Source organism: Tachyglossus aculeatus (assembly GCF_015852505.1).
Source record: "Tachyglossus aculeatus isolate mTacAcu1 chromosome 12 unlocalized genomic scaffold, mTacAcu1.pri SUPER_6_unloc_2, whole genome shotgun sequence".
Taxonomy (NCBI): Eukaryota; Metazoa; Chordata; class Mammalia; order Monotremata; family Tachyglossidae; genus Tachyglossus; species Tachyglossus aculeatus.
In genome coordinates, this window is record NW_024044829.1 from 1,022,181 (window position 1) to 1,047,947 (window position 25,767).

The following is a 25,767-nucleotide window of genomic DNA, read 5'->3' on the forward strand; positions in this document are numbered from 1 at the left end:
AATCATCATCCGTATGGTATATACCTGGGATCGGGAACGGTCATTGCTCGCGCTACGCCCCTTGACCCCCCGCCCCTTGATCCCCCGCCCCCAGCCATTGGACTAATACAAGAAATAACCCTTGATAAACCCTGGCGGACCCTCTTGGTTGAGGGAAAGCCCCTTAAAGGGCTCCTGGACACCGGGGCCGACCGCTCCATTATTCAGGATTGCTGTTGGGCAGCGGAGTGGCCACTAGCAAACCACTCGATGGGGGTGCAAGGCGTGGGGGGACTGCAAGCCGCACGAGAGGCGGGCCGTTCGTTGATTTGGTCTTGTCGGGGAAGGCGAGGTGCATTCGTCCCGCTGTGCGTTCAAGGTCTCCATATGAATCTGTGGGGTAGAGATGTGCTGCAGGGGCTGGGAGCCCACCTTATAGATGAAGCTGATCCTTTTTAGGTGGGGCCACTGGGTTCCGGGGCTTGTCAACACCCCCACTGATATGGCTTCCACACCCACCGGTATGGGTGGACCAGTGGCCCCTGACCAAGGACAAGCTGCAGGCGCTGAGGGAACTAGTTGCGCACCAATTTGCACAGGGGCACCTAGAGGAATCGTTCAGCCCCTGGAACGCCCCCGTATTCGTTATAAAAAAGAAAGCCGCGGGGAAGTGGCGCTTCCTCATGGATTTAAGAAAAATTAATGCGCTCATTGTACCAATGGGACCCCTACAACCCGGATTGCCCTCCCCTAACATGATTCCAAAAACTCACCAGATCCGGGTCATAGACATAAAGGACTGCTTTTACAGCATCCCGTTACACCCTGACGACAGGGTGAAGTTTGCCTTTACTGTTCCGAGCCCGAATTTCGCGGAGCCAGCACTCCGGTACCAGTGGAAGGTGCTGCCACAGGGCATGTCTTGTAGTCCCACCATATGCCAGTGGTTCGTGGAGCGGGTACTCGCCCCTTTCCGCAAGGAATACCTGGGGGCGACGATCGTCCATTACATGGACGACATCCTTCTGGGTGTGCCAGACAAGGGACAGGTACAGACGCTCACCCGCCGGGTGGTGGCAGCCCTCGCAGCCCAGGGTTTATTCGTAGCACCAGAGAAGGTACAAGAATCAGCCCCGTACACGTACCTCGGATTTGACGTCACCGAGACCCGGGTGACTCAAAGACCACCCCAAATTGACCCCCGAAAATACGTCACGTTAAAGGATATGCAGGGTTTGGTAGGGACGATTCAATGGATGCGCGCGAGAACGCCCATCCCCTCCGCCCTCATGCAACCCCTGTACGATCTCCTAAAAGGAGACCCCAATCTTAAATCGAACCGCGTATGGACAGAGTCCGCGAAAAGAGCACTCCGAGAAATCACACAGCGGTTGGCGGGTAGCCATACTTGTCGAGCTGAACCCCGCCTCCCCATGGAGGTCACGATATTTCGGGAGGGTAGCCTTTTCGCGGCTGTACACCAAGGGGCCGAGATTCTCGAATGGTGTTATCCTCGAAACCCCTCCCGTGTTCTCCCAAAGGAGACTGAGCTTCTCGGTCGCTTTTGCCAGAATGCCATACGGAGGGTAGTGGCGCTTTCAGCCACTTACCCTATAGTCCATGTCGGGATAGCCATGGGAGACCTTGAGGCGATAGCCAGGGACAGCTTCCTGTGGGCCCTGCTCCTACAGCAGGCCACCTTTACGGAACGCTCCCCCTTGACTCTTAGCCACTTATATGAGGGATCGGACATTCTGACCCCTCGGGTGATCTCCGATACTCCGGTAGGAGGGGACAATGTCTTTACAGACGCCACCAAGGAACACCGGGCGGCAGTCTTCAATCAGACCACCGGTGCCTTGTCGGTGCTCGACACACCATACGGCTCGACTCAGCGAAATGAACTTTTCGCTATCATATGGGCAATGACTAACTACCCCCAGGCGATCAACATTATCTCGGATAGCCTGTATGCCGTTAATCTTGCCCGGCGAATCGAAACCTCCATACTTTTCGACCAGCACTCGGAGATTGGGAACATGATCTCTCGGCTTCAGGCTGCCATAGCGGCCAGGGAATGTAGGGTATACCTCATGCACGTCCGTTCCCACACGGACGGTCAAGGGCCGATCTTTGAAGGCAACCGCACTGTGGATGCCAGCCTACACCCCACAGGGCCGTCACTAATGGGGCTGGATGCCGCGGCTGCGGCGCATAGGGAGTTCCATCTCCCAGCTACCTCGCTCCGCCGGCTGTATGGGGTCACCAGAGAGGAAGCCCGGTCTATTGTCCGGCGCTGTACTCGCTGTCTTCCGTTCACCCCACGGCCGGCAGGGTCGACGGGTGTGAACCCCCGGGGGCTCACGCCGAACGAGCTGTGGCAAATGGATGTCACCCATTGGGGGACCTCCACGATTCATATGACCGTTGACACCTTCTCCGGATTCATGCTGGCGACACGCCAAGCCGGAGAGGCCGCAAAACATGTGCAAAACCATTTGTACCATTGCTTTGCCACTGTAGGCACACCCCAGGAGATAAAGACCGATAATGGTCCCTGTTATGTCTCCAGAGCCATGTCCCTCTTTTTCTCCTCCTTTGGCATCTCCCATATTACCGGGATACCTTACAACCCCAACGGTCAAGGCATAGTGGAAAGGGCAAACAGGACTCTGAAAACTCTCCTGCAAAAGCAGGGGGTGGGGAAACGGATCACGCAGTGCGCCCTAGACAAGGCAACGTATACCCATAACTTTCTATCTATCGATCGGGAGACGGGACTCTCCCCCGCCATGCGGCAACTCTGCCACAGGTCCGCGACCGTGAAACCCCGGCGCCACCACCCGCACGCACGCACTATGGGGCGAGCGATGTGGCGTGCTGTGGAGGGCGATTGGCGCGGTCCTGATCCGGTATTAATTCGGGGTCGAGGATATGCTTGTATCTCCACAGGTGACGGCCCCGGTTGGATCTCCTCGCGACATCTCCACCTCGTCGAGGAAGACGATGCCCAGCTGCAGAGGAAGTCCCAGCGCCCTGATTCCCCTCCTCCTCCCCCTCCTTCCCCTTACCTTTCTTCTTCTCCCCGGGGGCGCGGTGGGGAGGGAGGCCGGGACACGGATTAACTGGACTGTTCTGGTAAATAGCCACCTGAAGGATGTTGAGGAGCAGAGCGGGGTTTGGAGGTGGGCCCTCCTTGCCAATGCGCCTTTGTTACGCATGGTCTCCTGGAAGGAGGACTCCCCCCAACTCTCATTCCAAGGGAACGTGAGCAAACTCACGGGCCAGCACCGGGGTCAGTCCCCGGACACAGACCAGCGTGGGATCCGTATTCGGGGCGCTGCCTTGCGCAGCACTGGTCCCCCCATATGCTGGTACACCGGCAATGGGGCTTTCTCGAACCAGCCCGAGGTAACCCGATCTTGCTTGCGGTTACTAAATTTCACTTACGCACTGGAAGTTACCATACCCCAAGGTCAGGGGCACCCCACACACCGAAACCTTACCCTGCTGGGGATCCACGGCACACTTCAGTGCACCCTCAACGGCAAAAAATCCAGCGAGGGATACGGGGGGTACTTTGGCCCTATCCAAAATGCGAGCTCGCTCCCCGGTCCTGGGAGACTGTGTGCCGAGGGTCGGGGGTGGCGTTTGGATGCCTCTAACTGACTGTTCCACGGGCATATTCCGCTGTATTCCCCATAACGATAGCGGTACCCTCCTACTCTCCTGGGATAACCACATTGGGGGCCACACATATACGGAGGCGGCCGCGCCCGGGCTTTATGCGCTACCGTGGGGGATGCACGACCCCGGTCTCTGGAAAGCCTTTACTTCCCTGAGCTCCCCCACCGCGACCGTCAGGCTCCGCTCGTGCGCCTGCCCTGACGGGGAGACGTGCCAGGACTACCCTTTCTCGGTGTATCGTATTATTTTCCGTGAGGGTCTGAACGTTTCCCTGCACTTGCAGGGCAATTGTGCCGACCATGATTATGCCTTTCAAGGGAACGCCCGCATCCCTGCCCCTTACGCGCTTATAGCCTGCCCAACTACTGACCTCAGCTGGAACCTTACAGCTTCCCGGTCGGCTTATGGCGACTTTTCCTTGTCCACCACGGGTTCCTCACAATGCGTCCTTATGTCTCGGGCGCGACCCATGACCACGGAGGGTGCGGCAGATTACGCCGTTTGGCTGGTCCGGCGGCCCCGCTACACCCTTATACCCGTTAAGTCCGCTGATCCTTGGTTTTCCCAGGCCTCCGACCATCGATGGCACACCCTTGCGACCCGCTTGCACGGCTTGCGCACCCGCAGGGAATTATTTGAGGCCATGCTGGGTATCGCGAACCTTGCATTTTCCGCCTTCCAGGAATGGTAAATCCTGAATCTGTACGATCGGACTGGTTTCCTCGCGTCTCAGCTCTCGGCCTTCATGCACTCCACCCAACTGGCGTGGGGGGTTCAACGTCACCTGGACGCTTCCCTGCAGCAGGAGCTGATCGGCCATGAGCGTGTGATCGAGACACTCGGTGATGAGGTTCGCCTCCTGTCCCTACGGCAGGTGGTGAAATGCGACTACCGGTATCGGCATGTCTGCGTGCTTCCGCTCCGCTGCAACGCCACCAACTCTTCGTTCCCTGCCTCCTGGGACGGAGTAAAGAAACACCTGGAGGGACTTTTCCTGGCCGCCAACGTGACCGGCGAGTTACAGGAACTGTGCCACCTTATCAACGAGCTCAACGCCCAGTCGCTGCGCTTCCCCAAGGCTTGGGATGACCTCGGCCGCGGGGAGGACGTGGTGGAGGAACTTTGGGACTGGATTAAACGCGTGATGCCAGGGGGATTGGCCCCTTGGCTGGTCTCGATCCTTGCCGCCGCTGGAGGGGTTTTGCTTTTGCTCATGTGCCTCCCGTGCCTCCTTCGTCTCTTTTGCTCCACTGTTGCCCGGGTGGTCCGCGAGCTTAAGGTCGAGATGCTCCCATTGCGCGGACGCCCTTAGCGGTCCCCGCCATAAAGGGAGGGGGACACGTGGGGAGCGTGGGAAGGCGCTGAGACAGGGAGTATGTGCACACAAACCGTACCCAACGGCTCAAAGCCAAACAGACTCAACAACAGGAGATAAAGGGACCAGGGCAAGAAAAACAAGCTTGCACCTGCAAGGCTCGGAGGCAACCTCAAGGCCATATCCGCAGCCAGCGATGGTTGGCAACGGGTGGCTGCGGGCGAGCCAGAGCAAACGCTTCGTGATGGACAGAGCTGTTTCTAGGCTAGTGGCTGGAGGGTGGCGAGTGAGTGTGCTGCATGGCCTGAGAAAACCCTACCCCCGGGCAACGGGGGGTATAAGAGACGAACAGGACAAGGGGGGGCACAGGTGCTCTCTCTCCCTCCCTCTCTCTCTTTATTAACCATGTAATCGCTGATAGCAAATAAACGGCAACCAAGCTTTGGACCTCTGGCTGACTCTTCCTGGTGTGAACGCACGGCCCGCGTCCGGAGACGTCCGAAGACCCGGAGAGGGTAAGAACCCGAGAGTTGCCCCCGAAACCACGGGGAGCAACGACAAGTATCTATGCAAGGCCATAGGGCAGATAACAACAACCTGCACAAGGCAGTGAGAACAGAGAATAATGAGAATTTGTAACATCCTGTCGGTTCTAATTGGATTCCTGAAATTCCCAAATGCTCCACTCCAATGTTGCTGTAAATCAATAAAAGAAAAAGTGAGAATGAGATCGGGGCTGCTTGTCACTCTCCCGGGAGGTGAATGGGCAGGTAGCCACTTTCCTTCTTTACTGCTCTACCTGAACTCATGTCTCCGAGTCATTTTTCCTATCTGTGTCACCACCTTGGGTACATGAACCCTGCGGAAGATTTACACCGGTTAACATGTTTTTGCACCCTACTTGTCGATAACAAGACAAAGACGTCTGGGAGTTGTAGTGTGATGCTCCTACTAGACAGCGTTCACCTCCGCCTACCGAATTAGCAATCCCGTCCTGCCACATGGGGGTGGGGGGCGGGGGGAAGAGTGGACATGTCTGTCCCTGTCATGAAGTGAGGGAAAGTGGCATGGCGGCTGATGGGACAAGGACGTCTGGGAGTTGCAGTGTAATGCTCGTTCTAGACAGCGTTCCCCTCCACCTACCGAACTATCAGTCCTGGAATGCCTTTTTGCAGGACACGCAGTCTTGCCTGGCCCTGTCACGAGGGGAGGGGGAGTAGCATGGCGGGTCGGGGAACAAAGTCTTCCGGGAGTTGTAGTGTGATGCTCGTTCTAGACAGCATTCACCTCCACCTACTGAACTGCCACTCCTGTTATCCCTAGGGGTAGGGCCCATAGCCATGTATGTCCCTGTCGTGAGGAGAGGGAGAGTGAAACGGCGGCTCGGGACACAAAGATCTTTGGGAGTTATAGTTTGATGCACATTTTAGAAAGCGCTTATCTCTGCCAACTAACCTGCCACTCCCGTAATGATTCGCGGGGAGCCGTGACCATTTATGGAGCGTGGAAAGCGTGGAAGGGGAATGTTCAGGGCGTTTCCCCGACCATAATGATAGTAATTATGGTATTTGTAAAGCATCTGTTACCACTCCACGCGAGGTGCCGCATAGAGAACAAGGCGACCCCAAACTCGCTCAAAATTAGGCTTCTTTAATCCCATTCCCTCCCCAGAGTGTTTAGAACACAACCAAGTGTGAAGGCACTGAGCGGCTCCAAATACTGTGTTTGGGCTTCTTACCCAGGCTGGGTCATAACACATCCTTGAATTTGAATAAGCCCGTTCCAAGCTGTCCAATGCAGATGGCCTTGTCCCTCACGAAGATGCTCCCTCAAGAGGGAACCCTCATTTGTCCCCACCCTATCCGTAGGGTAGCTATGTACTTGACCCCAGTCAACAACACAACCAATCAGGCCCTTTCGCAAATAATAATTATAATAATGTTGGCATTTGTTAAGTGCTTACTATGTGCAGAACACTGTTCTAAACGCTGGGGGGGCTACAAGCTGATCAAGTTGTACCATGTGGGGCTCACAGTCTTAATTCCCATTTTACAGATGAGGGAACCGAGGTGCAGAGAAGTGAAGTGACTAGCCCAAGGTCACACAGCAGACAGGTGGCGGAGTCGGGATTCGAACCCACGACCTCTGACTCCAAAACCCAGACTCTTTCCACTGAGCCACGCTGCTTCTCAGCGTGGGAGGGAAAATGGCGCTGCGACTTGGGGCACAAAGACTTCTAGAATTTGTAGTGTGATTCTCGTTCCTGACAGTGGTCAGGCCTGCCGACCGAACTACAACTCCCGTCATGCCCAGCGATGAATCCCGCTGCCTCTTTTTGCAGCGCGGAAGTAGCGGGATGAGGAAAGAAGAAGAAGAAGAAGAAAAGAAGAAGAAGAAGAAGAAGAAGAAGAAGAAGAAGAAGAAGAAGAAGAAGAAGAAGAAGAAGAAGAAGAAGAAGAAGAAGAAGAAGAAGAAGAAGAAAAGAAGAAGAAGAAGAATGGCATTTATTAAGCGTTTACTATGTGCAAAGCACTGTTCTAAGCACTGGGGCGTTTACAATGTGATCAGGTTGTCCCACGGGGGGCTCACAGTCTTAATCTCCATTTTGCAGATGAGGTAACAGTGGCCCAGAGAAGTGAAGCAACTTGCCCAGAGTCACACAGCTGACAAGTGGTGGAGCCTGGATTTGAGCCCATGACTTCTGACTCCAAAGACCGGGTTCTTTCCACTAAACCAGGCGCTTCCCCTTTGGCCGTTGTCACATTCATAATGACAATAATTATGGTGTTTGTTAAATTCCTGCTACTGCTCCTCTTGACGTGTCGCATAGAGAACATGGAGAACCCAAACTCTCTCAACGTCAGGCACCTTTAATCCCTCCCCGCCCCGGGGGAGTTAAAGACACCATCAAGTGTCAAGGCATTAAGCAGCTCCAAATATTCTATTACGGCCGCTTTCTCCGGTGGGGTTATAGCACCTCCTTGCATTTGAATAAGCCCGCTCAGTGCTGGGATATGCAGATTCAATTGTCAGTCCTGAGGATTCTCCCACAAGAGTGAGCACTCATTAGTCCCCGCTCTATCCATAGGGTTCCTATGTTTTCGCGCACATTCAATGACACATGTCAATCAGACCCTGCTGCTAGGAGAGGGAGAGTGGCTAGGCGACTGAGGGAGCAAAAACGTCTGGGAGTTGTAGTGTGATGGTCGTTCTAGAAAGCGTTTACCTCCGCCGACAGAACTACCATTCCCCTAATGCCTCGCGGCAGAACTGCGGACATTTTATGGAACGTGGAAGGCGCGGGAAGCAGATGTTCATGATTGTGGGGAAGGGCAAAGCAAGGCCGCAGCGTTGCATAAAGCTGCCCTCTGCCAGGGTGAATATTGGCTCCCTGCGCCTTCTGCGAGCCCCCCAATCGCCACGAGACAGGCCGTGGGGCACGAAGGGAATGATAGACCGGTGGGTGGACGTAATCGTGGTCCAGAGCGAACATCAGACTATGAGTCCCAGAGGACCTTGGACCTCGATCCTCAACAGAACACACACGGCAGGGTCTGAGTGAATGGTTCTGTACCTGGGCTGCCCTCCATGGGGAGCCGATGGAGGGCGGAAGGGGAATTAATGAGTGTTCGCTCCCGGGGGAGATTCTTGGGGAGGACCAAGGTCAGCTGCCGGGACCAGCAGGTAGCGGCCTCATGCCAATTATAGGAGGTGTAAAAACCCCTCCTCGTTAAAGGGCCCGGCCTTCAGAACATGGGACCTTGACGATTCGTATTTGGTAAACCCTTCCGAGAGCGAGTGGGATGAAAGAAACCCTATTTTGACCGGGTTTGGGGGTCTCTGTGTTTTCTGCGCTACACCTCCTAGTGAGTGGTAGCAAGAACCTAAGAAATACCGTACATACTATCAATCTCAACCAGTAAAGGTTCTAAACAACTTCCGCCAGCGCTTTCCGCACTCTAGCCTATGGTCTCGGGCCCCGTCGTGGTGCACGATGCGACCGGTAGCACAGGCGACGGAGGTGAACGCCAGTCAAGAGCGTGCAGCAGTCTACGACTCCCAGAAGTCTTGGTGCCTCGATCCTCGACCCCAGGCTCCCTCCCACCGCACACGGCCAGATTGGCTGTTTGGGTGCCTGGGCTGGCTTCTGTCACTTCCCCTTTCCCGTCGTGAAATTGGTTCAACGATTACTCTTGGCCAATCGCGAATGTGGGGACCATTCGACCAGAGCAGAGGCAGCCTGCCTCGCACATCAGGGCTCGCAGCCTGTGGAAGAGGGTTAACATGTAATTCATCCTCAAGTTTACAGGTGTAACAGCTGAGGCACACAGATTCCAAAGTGTCTGGGCCAAGGTCATACAACATTAAAGTGTCACAACCGGGACTTGGTACCGGGTCTATCAAATCCCAGTCCTGCGACCTTGCCAACTCGCTTCGCTGCTTCTGGAGGGTGGTGCGAGGTGGTTTCGATGGACGCGCGGCTCCGGGAATCAGCGGAGGCGTCCGGGGCCCGATGAATCAGGGCAGCTGCCCTCCTGTGGAAATTCTGGAGTATTGCATCGGCGTTCAATCGATGGTTCTGTCCTTTTGTACTTCGTCATGCTCTATGACGTCCTCCTACTGGGAAAATATAATTTTTGTCCCTCCTTCCGTCAACATTATCCAATTCCCTTGGCCAGAGTCCATGTTTGCCAGGGTCCTCAGAGCTTGGGAGAGTACACTATAAAAATCAACAGAAACAATTCCTGCCCACAGTGAGTTGACGGTCAAGAGAGGGAAACAGATGTCAATAAACAGAAATAAATAAAGACAGAAAGCAAAAATGAATCAATCAGTCATTTACAGAGAGGGAACCTGCCCACAGGGTGACATAGTGAAGACCCAGAAGGACCCGAGAATTCATTCATTCATTCATTCCTCCATTCATTCATTCACTCCTGTCTTCATTTGTTCAATCACATTGATTGAGCGCTTACTGTCCTCAGAGCTTGGGAAAGTACACTATAACAATAAACAAACACACTTCCTGCCCACAGGGAGCTCACAGTCTAGACGGGGAGACGAACGCTAATATACAGAAATAGGTAAAGAAGGAAAGAAAGAAATGAATGAATCAGTCGATTACAGAGGGGGGTCTTGCCCACACTGTGACATTGACAAGAGTCAGAATTAAAGCTCTGTCCACCAGATCCATCTGTTTTCCTTTAACATCACTGTAGACCGTACCACTTTTATTCCTGTCTCACAAGTCTGACACTTTGGTGTTGTGTTTGACTCAATCAATCGATCACAATCATGTTGATTGTGTGCATTCTGTGTGTAGAGCACTGTACTCAGCTTTTGCGGGACTACAACCCAACAATAAAAGAGACAGATTCCCCGGCCACAACGAGCTTTCAGTCAGCAGGGGGAGACAGACACCGATAGGAATTCAGTCACTGTGGATATAGACGGAAGTGCTGGGGGGGTGGCTGGGGGTTATGGGGAAGGGCTCGGCGCTACCGCATTGCTGTACTTTGTCGTCCTTTGTCAGGCTGAATATCGACTACACGCGCCTTCTGCGAGCCCCCTAAAGGCCAAGAGACAGGCCGTGGGTTACGACTGGGATGGGAGTTAGGTAGGCGGAGGTGATCGCTGTCCAGAAAGAGCATCGGACTACGGCTCTCAGAAGTCTTTGGGCCTCGAGCCTCCACAGAATCCTCCCGACAGGATCATGTCCTGGGCTGAGTTTCGTTGGGGATCCGACGGAGAGCGCGGCGGGCTAATGAGCATCTTGGGAAGGGCCCCCGGCAGCTGCCTGGATCAGCGGAAAGCGGCTTCTTGCCAATTAAAGGATGTGTAAAAACCCCTTCCAATTGAAGGCGCCGGCCTTTAGTACATGGAGCCGCTCAATGTCCTGACGGTTGGTTGTGTGGTAAACTGTTCGAGAGCGAATGGGATGAAAGGATCCCTATTAGGACCGAGTTTGGGGTCTCTGTTTTCTCTTTGCTACACCTCCCAGGAGTTGGAGCAAGGACCTAAAAATTACCGTAATTACTATCAATCTCAAAGATAAAATGTTATAAACAACGGCTGCCCGCGCCTTCTGCGTTCCGGCCCATGGCCTCGGGCCCCGCCGCTGGGCACGATGGGGCGAATAGTTCGAGAGGCGGAGGTGAACGCCCTTCAAGAGCGAGCGTCAGACTACGACTCCTAGATGTCTTTGTGCCCCAATCCGCCGCTCCACGCTCCCTCTTACCGTGACACGGCCGGATTGTTTGGGTGGGTGGCTGGTCTGGTCTCTGTCACATCCGATTTTTCACAGTGCTGTTGGTTCAGCGACTACTCTTGGCCAATAGCGGGTTTGGGGACCTCACAACCAGAGCAGAGGCGGCCTGCATCCCAAATCGGGGTTCGCAGCCTCTGGAAGAGGATTAAAAAATAATTCATCCTCAGGTTTAGTGGTGTGGCCGCTGAGACACAGATTCCAAAGTGTCTTGGCCAAGGTCACACCGCACAAAAGTGTCACAACCGAGACTTAGTCCCAGGTCTGCCACATCCTAGCACCGCTCCTTCTCCAACTCGCTTCGCTGCTTCTCGAGGTTGGTGCGTGGTGTTTACGACGGTGGCGGGGCTCTGGTAATCCAGAGGAGGCAGCTGGCGCCAGATGAACCCGGGAAGCTGCCTTCCTGTGGTAAATCTGGAGTTTTACATGGACGTTCAACCTATGCTTCTGTCTTTTTGTACTTCGTCATCCTCTATGGTGTCCTCCTACTGGGAAAATGTACTTTTGTCCCTCCTTCCATCTACATTCCCCTGTTCCTTGGGCCAGGGACTATGTGTACTGGGGACCAACGACACCTCCAACTACACATGTCCAAAACAGTTCTCTTACTCTTCAAATTTGAACCCTGTCCCGGCACCTGCTTTTTTATTGGTCTCTTTGTTTATTCTTCTACTAGTATTTCTTCACAAGCGCTTGCTCTGTGCCAGCCCCTGTGCTCGGCGCTGGGGTAGAATCAAGCTAATCTGGTTGGACACAGTCCTGTCCCACATGAGCCTCACAGTCTTCACCTTCCCTTTTGCAGATAAAGTAACTGAGGCCCAGATAATTAATTCATATATTCCCTCTTTCAATTATTCAATCGTTTAGCCGAGGCTCCCCGGTGGGTAATGGTGTGAGTGGTATTTGGGTAGCTGGATATCAACGCTGCATATAACGAGCATCACACTAAAACTCCTGGAAATCTTTGTGCCCGAGCCGCCACGACACTCTCCCACTCCTCACGATAGGGCCAAAATGGCAGTTGCCCCCTTGCTGGGTTTAATGGATGGGGTACTTGTATAGGTGGAGGTGAACGCTGTCCAGAACGAGCCTCACAATACAACTCGCAGAATTATTTGTGCCCCGAGTCGCCATGCCACTTTCCGTCTCTTCGCGACAGGTCTTCAATGTATGTGTTGGTGACCGGAGTCGACTATATGGGATAGCGAGGGGACTAATGAGGGATCGCGCTTGTGGGATCATCTTCAGGATAGACAAGGACTTCTGCATTTGGGAGCCTGTAGCGGGCTTATTCAAATGCAGAGAAGTGTTATAACCCATCCCGGGTAAGATGCCCGAACACATTATGTGGAGCCACTCAGTGCATTGAAACTTGGTTGTGTGGTAAACTTTTTCGCGGATAATGGGATGAAAGAAGCCTGATTTGAAGCAAGGTTGTTGTCTCCGTGTTCTCTATGATAGGTCCTATCATTAGGAATGGGAACACGCCCTGCACATCCGCCTCCGGCGAATTCCGCGCTCCTCAAAATGTCCGCGGCTTGATGGGAGTGGTAGTTCCGGAGGTGGAGGTGAACACTGATTAGAACGAACATCACACTAAAACAAAGACACTACAATTTCCAGAGGTTTTTGTGCCCCGAGAGGCCATGTCACTCGCACTCTCCTCGCGACAGGACCAGTAATGGTCGCAGGCCCTGCCGCGGGGCATTACAGCAGTAATAGCTGTTTAGGCAGCGGTGACCGCTGTCTAGCACGAGCATCAAACTATTACAACCATAGGTCCTTGTGCCCTGAGCCGCCATGCCAATGAATCAATCAATCAGTCAATCAAGCTTATTTATTGAACGCTTACTGTGTGCAGAGCACTGTACTAAGCGCTTGGGAAGTACAAGTTGATAGCATATAAAGACGGTCCCTGCCCAAAAGTGGGCTCACAGTCTAGAAGGGGGAGACAGAGAACAAAAACAAACATATTAACAAAATAAAATAAATAGAATAGATATGTACAAGTAAAATAAATAAATAGAGTAATAAATATGCACAATCATATATACATATATACAGGTGCTGCGGGGAAGGGAAGGAGGCAAGACGAGGGGATGGAGAGGGGCAGGAGGGGGAGAGGAAAGAGGGGGCTCAGTCTGGGAAGGTCTCCTGGAGGAGGTGAGCTCTCAGTAGGGCCTTGAAGGGAGGAAGAGAGCTAGCTTGGCGGATGTGCGGAAAGAGGACATTCCAGGCCAGGGGGATGACGTGGCCCGGGGGTCGACGGCGGGACAGGCGAGAATGAGGCACGGTGAGGAGATTAGCGGCAGAGGAGCGGAGGGTGCGGGCTGGGCTGTAGAAGGAGAGAAAGGAGGTGAGGTAGGAGGGGCCGAGGTGATGGAGAGCCTTAAAGCCGAGGGTGAGGAGTTTCTGCCTGATGCGCAGATTTATTGGTAGCCACTGGAGATTTTTGAGGAGGGGAGTAACATGCCCAGAGCGTTTCTGGACAAGGACAATCCGGGCAGCGACGTGAAGTATGGATTATAGTGGGGAGGGACACGAGGATGGGAGATCGGAGAGGAACCTGATACAGTAGTCCAGACGAGATAGGATGACAGCTTGAACGAGCAGGGTAGCGGTTTGGATGGAGAGGAAAGGGCGGATCTTGGCAATGTTGCGGAGCTGAGACCGGCAGGTTTTGGCGACGGCTTGGATGTGAGGGGTGAACGAGAGAGCGGAGTCGAGGATGACATACTCCCTCTCCTCCCGACAGGGCCAGACATGGTCGCACGCCCTGCCGCGAGGCAACCCTTCTAGCCTGTGAGCCCGCTTTTGGGTAGGGACCGTCTCTACATGTTGCCAACTTGTACTTCCTTAGCGCTTAGTACAGTGCTCTGCACACAGTAAGCGCTAAATAAATACGATTGAATGAATGATTGAATGAATGAGTGGTAGGTCCGTAGGCGGAGGTAAACGCTGTCTAGAACAAGCATCACACTAAACTCCCAAAAATGTTGTGCCCCATTCCTCCCCGCCACTCAACCTCTCCTGGGAAATTAATTAGGGCTCGCTCCCGTAAGAGGATTTTGGGTAGGGCCAAAGGCATCTGTCTGGACCAGCTGGGAGAGGGCTCATGCCAATGAAATGATGTGTTAAAATCCCTCCCGATTTGAGGGGCTGGCTTTCAGTATATGGGGCTGCTCAGAGCCTTGATACTTGGTAGTACGGAAAATTTTCCCGACAGCGAATGGGATGAAAGGAACACGATTTGAACCTAGTTTTGGGTCTCTGTGTTCTCTGCGCTGCACCTCACAGGGAACGGTAACAAGTACGTAAAAAATGTCGTAATTATTAACAATCGCAAACGGTAGACTTTCTAACCAACCGCTTCCTGCGCCTTCCGCTCTGGTGGCACGATGGGAGTGGTAGTTGGGGAGATGTTGGTGAATGCCAGTCAAGAGCAAGAATCAGACTGCGACTCCCAGAGGTCTTTGTGCTCAGTTTCTTGATGCTTCCCAGGCAACCCCGAGCCCCACAGCACATCCGTCCGTTACCACAATGAATTGATTCCTATTGGTGTTTGTCTCTCCCTGGAGACTGAAAGCTCGTTGTGGCCAGGGAATGTGTCTCTTTTAGTGTTAGGTTGTACTCCCGCGAAAGCTGAGTACAGTGCTCTACATGCAGAATGCACACAATCAAGCGATTGCTCAATCGATCGAACGATTGATTGAGTCAAACACAACTCCAAAGTGTCAGACTTGTGAGACGGGAAGAAAAGCGATACGCTCTACAGTTATGGAAAAGGAAAGCTGGATTTGGTGGAGAGAGCTCTAATTCTGACTCTTGACAATGTCACCCTGTTGGCATGTCCTCTCTCTGTAACTGACTGGTTCGTTTTATTCTTTCCATCTTCATCTATTTCTGTATATTACCGTCTGTCTCCCCCTCTAGACTGTGAGCTCACTGTGGGCAGCAATTGTGTCTGCTTGTTACCTCTCCCAATCCCTGAGGAGAGTACTTTCCATAGAGTAAGCGCTCAAACAATGCGATTGAATGAATGAAGGAATAGATGAATTAATTCTCGGGTCCTCAGTTACCTCATTTGTTAAAGGGAAGATGAAGACTGTGAATTCCAAGTGGGACAGAATTGTGTCCAACCAGATTAGCTGAATCTACCCCAGCGCTGCAGACAGTACCTGGCATATGGCAAGCGCTTTTGAAGAAAGTAGAAGAAAAAACAAAGAGACCAATTAAAAAACAGGTACCGGTACAGGGTTCGAAGAGAAGGAGGACTGTTTTGGACACGTGCAGTTAGAGGTGTCGGATGGCCCTAGGTCCACATGGTCCCTGTCCCAAGGAACTGGACAATATAAACGGGAGGAGGGACAAAAATATATTTTCCCAGTAGGAGAATGTCATATAGGACGATGAAGTAAAAAATTACTGAAGCACCGGTTGAACGCCGATGGATCATTCCTTTCTGCTGTCTTTATTAACAACAATAATAATAATAGTAATAATATGTTTTAAGTGCTTACTGTATGTCAAGGTAAGAATTTGAGAATGTGAGAATGTGAGAATCTCCTAACATTCGGCTTCAAGGCTCTCCATCACATCGCCCCCTCCTACCTCACCTCCCTTTTCTCCTTCTACAGCCCAGCCCACACCTTCCACTCCTCTGCCGCTAATCTCCAGACCGTGCCTCGTTCTCGCCTGTCCCGCCGTGGACCCCGGCCTACGTCATCCCCCTGACCTGGAATGCCCTCCCTCCCCACATCCGCCAAACTAACTCTCTTCCTCCCTTCAAGGCCCTACTGAGAGCTCAGCTCCCCCAGGAGGCTTTCCCAGACTGAGCCCCCTCCTTACTCTTCCCCTCCTCCCCCTCTGCATCCCCCCCGCCTTACCTCCGTCCGCTCCCCACAGCATCTGTATATATGTATATATGTTTGTACGTATTTATTACTCTATTTATTTCTTTATTTTATTTGTACATATTTATTCTATTTATTTTATTCTGTTAATAGGTTTTGTTTTGTTCTCTGTCTCCCCCATCTAGACTGTGAGCCCACTGTTCGGTAGGGACCGTATCTATATGTTGCCAACTTGTACTTCCCAAGCGCTTAGTACAGTGCTTTACACAAAGTAAGCGCTCAATAAATACGATTGAATGAATGAATGAATGAATGTGCCAGGCACTGTACTAAGTGCTGGGGTAGGTTCAAGAAAATTGCGATGGACTCAGCCCCTGTCCTACATAGGACTCACAGTCTTAATCCTCATTTAACAAATGTGGTAACCGAGGCACAGAGAAATGAAATGACTTGCTCGAGGTCACACAGCAGACAAGTGGCAAAGCTGGTGTTAGCACCCAAGTCTTTCTGATTCCCTGGCCAGTATTCTACCCATTAGGGCATACTGCTTCCCTAAGTACTGAGGAGAGTACAATAGAACAATAGAACAGACGAAACAGGTGAGAATATCAGATTAGCAGCGTGTCAGGCTGAGGATTGTCTTCTTCTGAGTGCTTAGTACAGCGCTCTGCACACAGTAAGTGCTCAATCAATACCACTGATTGATTGATTGATTGAATGTATCGTTGAATTTACTTATCTATGTAAATGCTGAGGATGGATGTAAGGCCATATTAGCTAAAACTGGCTGGCAATCGTTTTGATCCAATCCGGATGATTAGAAATTAATTGGTGAAGGCTTCCTGGAAATGGTGGGATTGTAGGAGGAGTTTGAAGATGGGGAGAACTGTGGTCTAGACTACCTTAAAGGGAAGAAACCTCTGGGCCAGGAGACTTGCAGGAGCGAGGATTCGGAGGGAAGAAAGACGATAGTGAGATACAGTTGATAGGTGATCTCGGGGTAAGGAAAGAATGAGAACCGAAAATTAGTGGGTGAAGACATCCAATAGGAAAAATCAATTGATCGATCTGTCAATCGAATCAACGTGGCCCAGTGGAAAGAGCCTGGACCTGGGAGTCAGATGACCTGGGTTCTAATACTGGGTCTGCCAATCATCTGCTCTGTGACGTTGGATGAGTCACTTCACTTCTCTTTGCCTCAGTGCCTCATCTGCAAAACGGGGATTAAGACGCTGATCCCTACGTTGGACATGGACTTTGTCCACCTTGATTAGCTTGTGCCTACACCAGTGCTTAGTATATAGTGCCTGGTGCATAGTAAGCCCTGAGAGACTACCCTATATATAAAAAAGAAAAGAATCTTTGTGAGGGAAAAATTAAGAACGGGTTTTTTTTTCATTTTTTTTTCTCCCCTCCTTCAAACCTCCAAGAGACCTTCCCTGACTAGATCCTAATTTCCTCTTCTCCCACTCCCTTCTGGGTCTCTCTTGCACTTGTATTTGCTCCCTTTATTCACTCCTCTTTCATTCCGACAGCACTTATGTTCATCTCGTTTTGGGCAGGGAATGTGTCTATTCGTTGTTATATTGTACTCTCCCAAGTGCTTAGTACAGAGCTTTTCACACAGTAGGCGCTCAATAAATACAATAGAATGAATCAATGAATATCCATAATTTATTTATAATAATAACAATAATTATGATATTTGTTAAGCGCTTAGTATGTGCCAAGCTCTAAGCCCGGGGATAGGTACAAAGTAAGCAGGTTGTCCCACTTGGGGCTCACGGTCTTTATCCCCATTTTACAAATGAGGTAACTGAGGCCCAAAGACGTTAAGTGGTTTGCCCGAGGTCACACAGCAGACAGATGGAGGAGCCGGAATTAGAACCCACATCCTCTGACTCCCAAACCCGGGATAGTACCACTAAGCCACACTGTTAATGTCTGTCTCTCCCTCTTGACTGCAAGCTCACAGTGGACAGAGAATGTGTCTACCAACTTTATTGTATTGTACTTTCCCAAATGTTTAGTACAGTGCCCTGCACAGAATAAGTGCTTGATAAGTATGACTGATTGATCGAATGACTTTTAGCCTAGACTGGAGAAGGTCGCGGAGTCAATTGATAACTATATTTGGGAAAGTGAGGAGAGGTAGACCAGCTTCCCAAGGCCAACTAAGGAGGAAATGAGCTAAGAAAGAAAGCAGGAGAGATTTGAATAGAATCACAATTGCGGTATTTGTTAAACCCTTATTGTATGTCAAGCCCTGTATTAAGTGCCTGGCAGATACAACACAGGCCTGGGAGTCAGAAGGATCTGGACTCCAATGCGACTTGTCTGCTGTGTGATATTGGATGAGTCACTTCACTATTTTGTGCCTCAGTTACCTCATCTGTGAAATGGAGATTAAGACTGTGAGGTGTGTGCAACCTGGTAAACTTGTATGTACGCCAGTGCTTAGTACAGAGCCTGACACACTTACGTACACTAAGTAAGCACTTAGCGAATGGGTAGTTGCAAGTTATTAATTTATTCATTCATTCAATCGTATTTATTGAGCGCTTACTGTGTACAGAGCACTGTACTAAGAGCTTGGGAAGTACAATTCAGCAATAAAGAGAAACGATCCCTGCCCACAATCAATCAATCGTTCACTCAATCAATCAATCGTATATATTGAGCTCTTACTGTGTGCAAAGCTCTGTAATAGCGCTTGGGTAGTACAATTTGGCAACATATAGAGATGGCCCCTACCCAACAGTGGACTCACAGTCTAGAAGGGGGAGACAGAGAACAAAACAAAACATATTAACCAAATAAAATAAATAGAATAAATATGTTCCAAGAAAATAAATAAATAAATAGAGTAATGAATACGTACAAACATATATGCATATATGCAGGTGCTGTGGGGAGCTGAAGGAGGTAAGGCGGGGGGGGATGGAGAGGGGGAGGAGGGGAAGAGTAAGGAGGGGGCTCAGTCTGGGAAGGCCTCCTGGAGGAGCTGAGCTCTCAGTAGGGCTTTGAAGGGAGGAAGAGTGCTAGCTTGGCGGATATGCGGAGGGAGTTCATTCCAGGCCAGGGGGATGACACAGGCCGGGGGTTGACGGCGGGACAGACGAGAACGAGGCACGGTGAGGAGATTAGCGGCAGAGGAGCGAGAGGTGTGGGCTGGGCTGTAGAAGGAGAGAAGGGAGGTGAGGTAGGAGGGGGCGAGGTGATGGAGTGCCTTGAAGCCGAAGATGAGGAGTTTTTGCCTGGTGCATAGGTTGATTGGTAGCCACTGGAGATTTCTGAGAAGTTTACAGTCTAGAAGGGGAGAGACAGACAACAAAACAAGTTTTGTTAAGCACTTACTATGTGCCACTCACTCTACTAAACACTGGGGTAGATACAAGGTCACCAGATGCCACCTGGGACACATAGTAAGCACTTAGTGAATGGGTGAATGGGTAGTTGCAGTCCTATCGGTGACTTCTGGATGTTGCTGCGGCAGATGCTAGGCCCGCTGGGGTCTCTTAGGCACCCATAGGACCGCTTTGGACCTATAGGACCTGTGGGACACATAGTCTAAGGAGGAAGAAGAATGGGTAGGGAATCCCCATTTCATAGATGAGGAAGATGAGACCCAGAAAGGTGAAATGACTTGTCTAAGTTCACTCAGCAGGCAAATGGTAGAGTCGGGACTGTGAGCCCGTTGTTGGGTAGGGATTGTCTCAGTTGCCGAATTGTCCTTTGCAAGCGCTTAGTTCAGTGCTCTGCACACAGTTACCGCACAATAACTATCGATTGAATGAATGAATGAATGAACCCAGGTGCTCTGCCTTCCAGACCCAGACCTGTCCCACTCCACAGATATGTCTTTTTTCTTTAGGGTATTTGTTAAGCACTTATCGTGTGCCGGGCACTGTACTAAGCTCTGGGGTAGGTTCAAGCTAATAAAACAGGACACAGTCCCAACCTCCATTTTACAGATGAGGAAACCGAAGCCCAGAGAAGTGGAGCGACTCGCCCGAGGTCACCCAGAAGATGAACGCGATTAGCTCCCTGGTCCTTCCTGCCCGCGGTCGGATCGAGTTCACCGCAAGAGAATGGCAGAGGGCAACAGGACCGGGGTGATCGGCTTCCTCCTGAAGAGACTGTCGGACCGGCCGGAGGTGCGATTCGCGGCCTTCGATGTCATCTACTCGGCCACGCCCCTGGCCAACGGTGTCCTCCTACTCGCTTTCTACACCGACCGCCATTTCCACTCGCCCATTTACTTCTTTTTCGTCAACCTGTCGTTGCTGGACGTCTCCCACCCCACGGCCGCGGTGCCTAAGATACTGCGGGGCCTCGCCACCGGAGACAGGCGATCTCGTTGGCCGGGTGCGTCCTTCAGCTCTATTTCTTGGTGGCCCCGACAGGGAAGAACGTCTTCCTCCTGGACGTGTCGGCCTCTGAGCATCTATTGGCCGTCCTCCGCCCTCTCCACTATGATGTTCACATTGACGGGAGGGTGTACGTCGTGCTGGTGGCCGGAGCCTGGCCGACCCGCTTCCTCAAGTCCCCTCTGCACGTGTCCTTCACCTTCACGATGTTCTTGTGCCGCTCCAACCTGGTGGACCAGTACTACTGCGACGTCCCTCTGGTGACGGGCCTATCCCGCTTTGGCGGTGGGCGGGATCGGCGTCTTCTCCATCACTTTAGGCTCCTACGTCCTCGTCATAGCCACCATCCTGAAGAGCCCTTTGGCCGAGGGTAAGCGCTGGGCCTGGTCCACCTGCACCTACTGAATGTGGCCGTCGGCCTCTTCTATGGCCCTGTCATCTTCACCTACATCAGGTCGTCTTCTGGTCACTCTCCCAGAAGTGACTGGCTCATGGGCATGCTTTATGGCGTCCTCGACTCTCCCTCATCGATAACCGGAGGAATGAGGAGGTCAAGGGGGCCCTATGGAAGTTGCTGTATCAGAGGTTAGGCCCGATGGCGTCTCCTTGGCACCCATAGGACCGCTATGGACTGGGCTCCCCCGGGAGTCGGTGCGCTGGACTGGGCCCTCGGTAAACCGAAACAGAAGACTCATTCCCTGTCCAAGGGGAGCTTACACTCCTCGGAAGCAGGGTTGCATAGTGGAAAGCTCACGGAGCTGGACGTCAGAGGACTTCATTCATGAATCATTCAATTTCTTTAATTGAGCGCTTCCTTTCATTCCTTCTTCCATTCAATTGTCTTTATTGAGTGCTTACTGTGTGCACAGTACTGCATGCAAGGTACTGTACTAAGCACTTGGGAGAGTACAATATAACAATAAGCAGACCTTTTCCCTGCCCACAAACAGCTCGCACTGGGTTATGATCCTGGTTTCCCCTCCCACTTGCTGTGTGACCCTGGGCCAGTCACTTTAGGTCTCTAGACTGTAGTTCTAGTGTGTAGCTCTCAGATCAAAAGGGGCTGACAGCTGGTGGACCCAGAATAAAGGTTTAAAAGGACACTGAATCTATAATTTATTTTAATGTCTGCCTCCCCGTGTTGTCTGTAAACTTATTGTACTCTTCCAGGTGCTTGGTACAGTGCTCTGCACAGCCAGTGCTCAGTACGTATGACTGCTTGCTTGCCTGCCTGACTGATAGATATACACAAATGTATAGACCAGTTTAGAGAAACAATGTAGCCAAGTGGATAGAGCACGGGCCTGGAAGTCAGAGGACCTGGATTCTGCTCTCAGCTCTGCCACTTGCCTGCTGTGTGACCTTGGGCTCGTCACTTCACTTTTTGGGCTTCAGTTTCTTTTTGTATAAAATGGAAATTCAAATCATGTTGCCCCTTTTACTGTGAACTGAGTCCCATTTGTTTAGCATATATCTACCACAGTGCTTAGTATAGTGCTTGACACAGAGTAAGCACTTAACGAATGTCATTGTGTTGATGCTGATGATGCACTGTGCTCCTCTGTGCCTCAGCTGCCTCATCTGGAAAATGGGGATGAAGACTGTGAACCCCACGTGGGACAACCTGATTATCTTGTACCTACCCCAGTATTAGGAACAGTGCTTGGCATATAGTGAGCACTTGACAAATATTATTATTATTATTAGCATTATTATTATTATTATCGTGATGTGTTTTGCTACTCTTTTATGCACCACCCCAGCATTTAGTGCAGTTTCTAGCACACAGTAGATCTGTGATAGACTGAAAAGAGCAAAATTGATTGCACTTTATCTCCTTTGGCTTGTAAATTTCTCGAGGGCCTGGGACAAGTATCTTGTACTCTTCCAAGCATTTAGTACAGTACCTATCACTGACAGATTGATCTCATGAATCTCCATTATACTGTACGTTACTCGAGGGAAGGAAAGGTATGACTTACTATTCATTCAATCGTATTTATTGAGCGCTTGCTGTGTGCGGAGCACTGTAATGAGCGCTATTGTAGTATGTGCTTCACGGATTATAGTGGGAAGAGCCTGGGTCTGGGAATCAGAGGACCTGACTTCTAATCCTATCCCTTCTGGACTACTGCATCAGCCTTCTCTCTAATCTCCCATCCTCATGTCTCTCCCCACTTCAATCCATACTTCATGCTGCTGCCCGGATTATCTTTGTCCAGAAACGCTCTGGGCATATTACTCCCCTCCTCAAAAATCTCCAGTGGCTACCAATCAATCTGCGCATCAGGCAGAAACTCCTCACCCTGGGCTTCAAGGCTATTCATCACCTCGCCCCCTCCTACCTCTCCTCCCTTCTCTCCTTCTACAGCCCACCCCGCACCCTCCACTCCTCTGCCGCTACTCTCCTCATCGTACCTCGTTCTCGCCTGTCCCGCCATCGACCTCCGGCCCACGTCATCCCCCGGGCCTGGAATGCCCTCCCTCTGCCCATCCGCCAAACTAGCTCTCTTCCTCCCTTCAAGACCCTACTAAGAGCTCACCTCCTCCAGGAGACCTTCCCAGACTGAGCCCGTTCCTTCCTCTCCCCCTCGTCCCCCTCTCCATCCCCCCATCTTACCTCCTTCCCTTCCCCACAGCACCTGTATATATGTATATATGTTTGTACATATTTATTACTCCATTTATTTATTTATTTATCTAACTTGTACATATCTATTCTATTTATTTTATTTTGTTAGTATGTTTGGTTTTGTTCTCTGTCTCCCCCTTTTAGACTGTGAGCCCACTGTTGTGTAGGGACTGTCTCTATTTGTTGCCAACTTGTACTTCCCAAGCGCTTAGTACAGTGCTCTGCACAGAGTAAGCGCTCAATAAATACGATTGATTGATTGATTGATTCTAATCCCTACTTCTCCGCTTGTCTGCAGCGTGACCTCGGAAAAGTCGCTTGACTTTTCTCTGCCTCAGCCTCCTTGTAAAATGGGGATTCCATCCCAGTTCTCCCTCTCCTCTGCACGGAGAAGTCAGTTAACTTCTCTGTGTCTCAGTTAACCTATCTGTAAAATGGGGATTAAGACCGTGAACTCCATGGGGGACACGGACTGTTTTCTATCCTTCTATCCTATTATCTTGCATGTTCCCAAGAGTTCAGTACGGTACCTGGCATGTGGTAGGTGTTTAAAAAATACCATAAAAGAAGCAGAAATTGTAATAAATTGTGCGGCAAGTTTGGGGCAGGAAATGTGTCCGACCTGATTTAGTTGTATCTACCTCTGTGCTTAGTACCAATATCGTAATGATGATGATGACGATAATAATAAAGTATTTAGTATAGGTTTAACACTCGGTAGGTGCTCAATAAATGCCATCAAGTGACCTATTGTGTACTGTGTCTTTGGTAGCTCCAAATAGCACAAAATGGCTAACACAGACAGCCTGTGGAGGATTGTAGGAAATATTTGCCACACTTAGAGGAGGTTGAAATCTTGATTTCATGCTTTTTTTTCTAAATCGTATTTGCTGAGTGCTTGCTTTATGCGAGGCACTATAGTAAACACTGTGGTAGATACAAGTTAATCAGGTTGGAACAGTCCATGTCCCACATAGAGCCCACAGTGAATTTAACAGTCCAGAGGAGGAGACTGTTACTCTCCCAAGCCTTTAGTACTGTGCTCTGTACAGAGAAAAAATTCAATAAATACTATTAATTCATTGATGCATATGCATGAATATGTTTATTAATTGTTATATTCATCCTTATACATACTTACACTTATTCAATTTTTTATTCAACCATTTCATCCTGATACATTTCCTTTTAAATCCTCATTTTTCCTTCAGGTTTTATTCTTTTAAATACTTTTGATCTCTCCTCCCATTTAACTGTAAGCTCCTTGGGGGCAAGGCAATGTGTCTCTTGCTTCTCTTGAACTCTTCGCAGTGCTTAGTACTTAGAGCTGAATACTTAGTACAGTACATAACTCAATGCTTAGCTCAGTACTATGGACACAGTCGTCTATGGATAAACATCGCCGATTCATTGATCAGATAGGGGAAAAACAGCTGTAAACCAAACTTTTCCTGTATAGGCGGTTGGTGAATGGCCACCCTAGTGTGCATGTATGCATGCATATGTATGTTTGCGAGTGTAGTTAGTAATAATGATGGTATATGTTAAGCGCTTACTATGCTCCGAGTATTGTTCTAAGCACCGGGGGAGATACAAGGTAATCAGGTTCTCCCATGTCGGACTCACGGTCATCACCTCCATTTTAATAATAATAATAATAATAACAATAATAATAATAATAATAACGGCATTTATTAAGCGCTTACTAAGTGCAAAGCACTGTTCTAAGCCCTGGGGAGGTTACAAAGTGATCAGGTTGTCCCACGGGGGCTCACAGTGTTAATCCCCATTTTAGAGTTGAGGGAAATGAAGCACGGAGACGTTAAGGGATTTTCCCAAAGTCAAACAGCTGACAAGTGGCAGAGCCGGGATTAGAACCCACGATCTCTGACTCCCAAACCCGGGTTTAGTCCACTAAGCCACGGCTGCCTCCCCTGCATAGGCGTGCACTTTCATTCATTCATTCATTCATTCATTCATTCAATCGTATTTATTGAGCGCTTAATGTGTACAGAGTACTGTACTAACCGCTTGGGAAGTACTAGTTGATAACATATAGAGACGGTCCCTACCCAACAGTGGGCTCACAGTCTAGAAGGGGGAGACAGAGAACAAAACAAAACATATTAATAAAATAAAATGAGTAGAATAAATATGTACGAGTAAAATATATAAATTAATAGAGTAATGAATACGTACAAACATATATACATGTATACAGGAGCTGTGGGGAAGGGAAGGAGGTAAGGCCGGGGGGATGGGGACTAGGGAATCTGTCTATTACTCTACTGCACTGTGCTCTCCCAAGTGCTCAGTTCAGTGCTCTCATCACAGTAAGCACTCAATAAATACCATTGATTGATTGAGATGGGGGTAGGATGATGCTTTGTCCTGAGCAGATGCCACAAGGAATAAGTGGTGTTATAAGCAATTAGTAAAGTGCTCTGCACACAGTTAGAGAAGCAGCGTGGCTCAGTGGAAAGACCACGGGCTTTGGAGTCAGAGGTCATGGGTTCAAATCCCGACTTCGCCAATTGTCAGTTGTGTGACTTCGGGCAAGTCACTTAACTTCTCTGAGCCTCAGTTCCCTCATCTGTAAAATGGGGATTAAGACTGTAAACCCCACGTGGGACAACCTGATCACCTTGAGGCCTCCCACAAGGTGC

The 25,767-nt window shown here is 50.5% G+C and overlaps 1 protein-coding gene across 1 annotated transcript; it reads left to right on the top strand.

The window, feature by feature from the left end:
• The first annotated feature begins 20,190 nt into the window (after positions 1-20,190).
• LOC119921234 (olfactory receptor 5B21-like) lies at positions 20,191-21,254 on the top strand. The gene is made up of 4 exons (XM_038741568.1): positions 20,191-20,467; positions 20,506-20,754; positions 20,789-20,839; positions 21,118-21,254. The coding sequence occupies exons 1-4, from the start codon at positions 20,191-20,193 to the stop codon at positions 21,252-21,254; spliced, it is 714 nt and encodes a 237-aa protein (XP_038597496.1).
• The last annotated feature ends 4,513 nt before the right edge of the window (positions 21,255-25,767 follow it).

Excerpts from the sequence above, each read along its gene's own strand:
- LOC119921234 (XM_038741568.1), top strand. The coding sequence starts at position 20,191 with ATGGCAGAGGGCAACAGGACCGGGGTGATCGGCTTCCTCCTGAAGAGA. Across the intron at positions 20,468-20,505 it reads CAGGCGATCTCGTTGGCCGG|GGAAGAACGTCTTCCTCCTG; the intron begins GTGCGTCCTTCA and ends TGGCCCCGACAG. Across the intron at positions 20,755-20,788 it reads GGGCCTATCCCGCTTTGGCG|GCTCCTACGTCCTCGTCATA; the intron begins GTGGGCGGGATC and ends CCATCACTTTAG.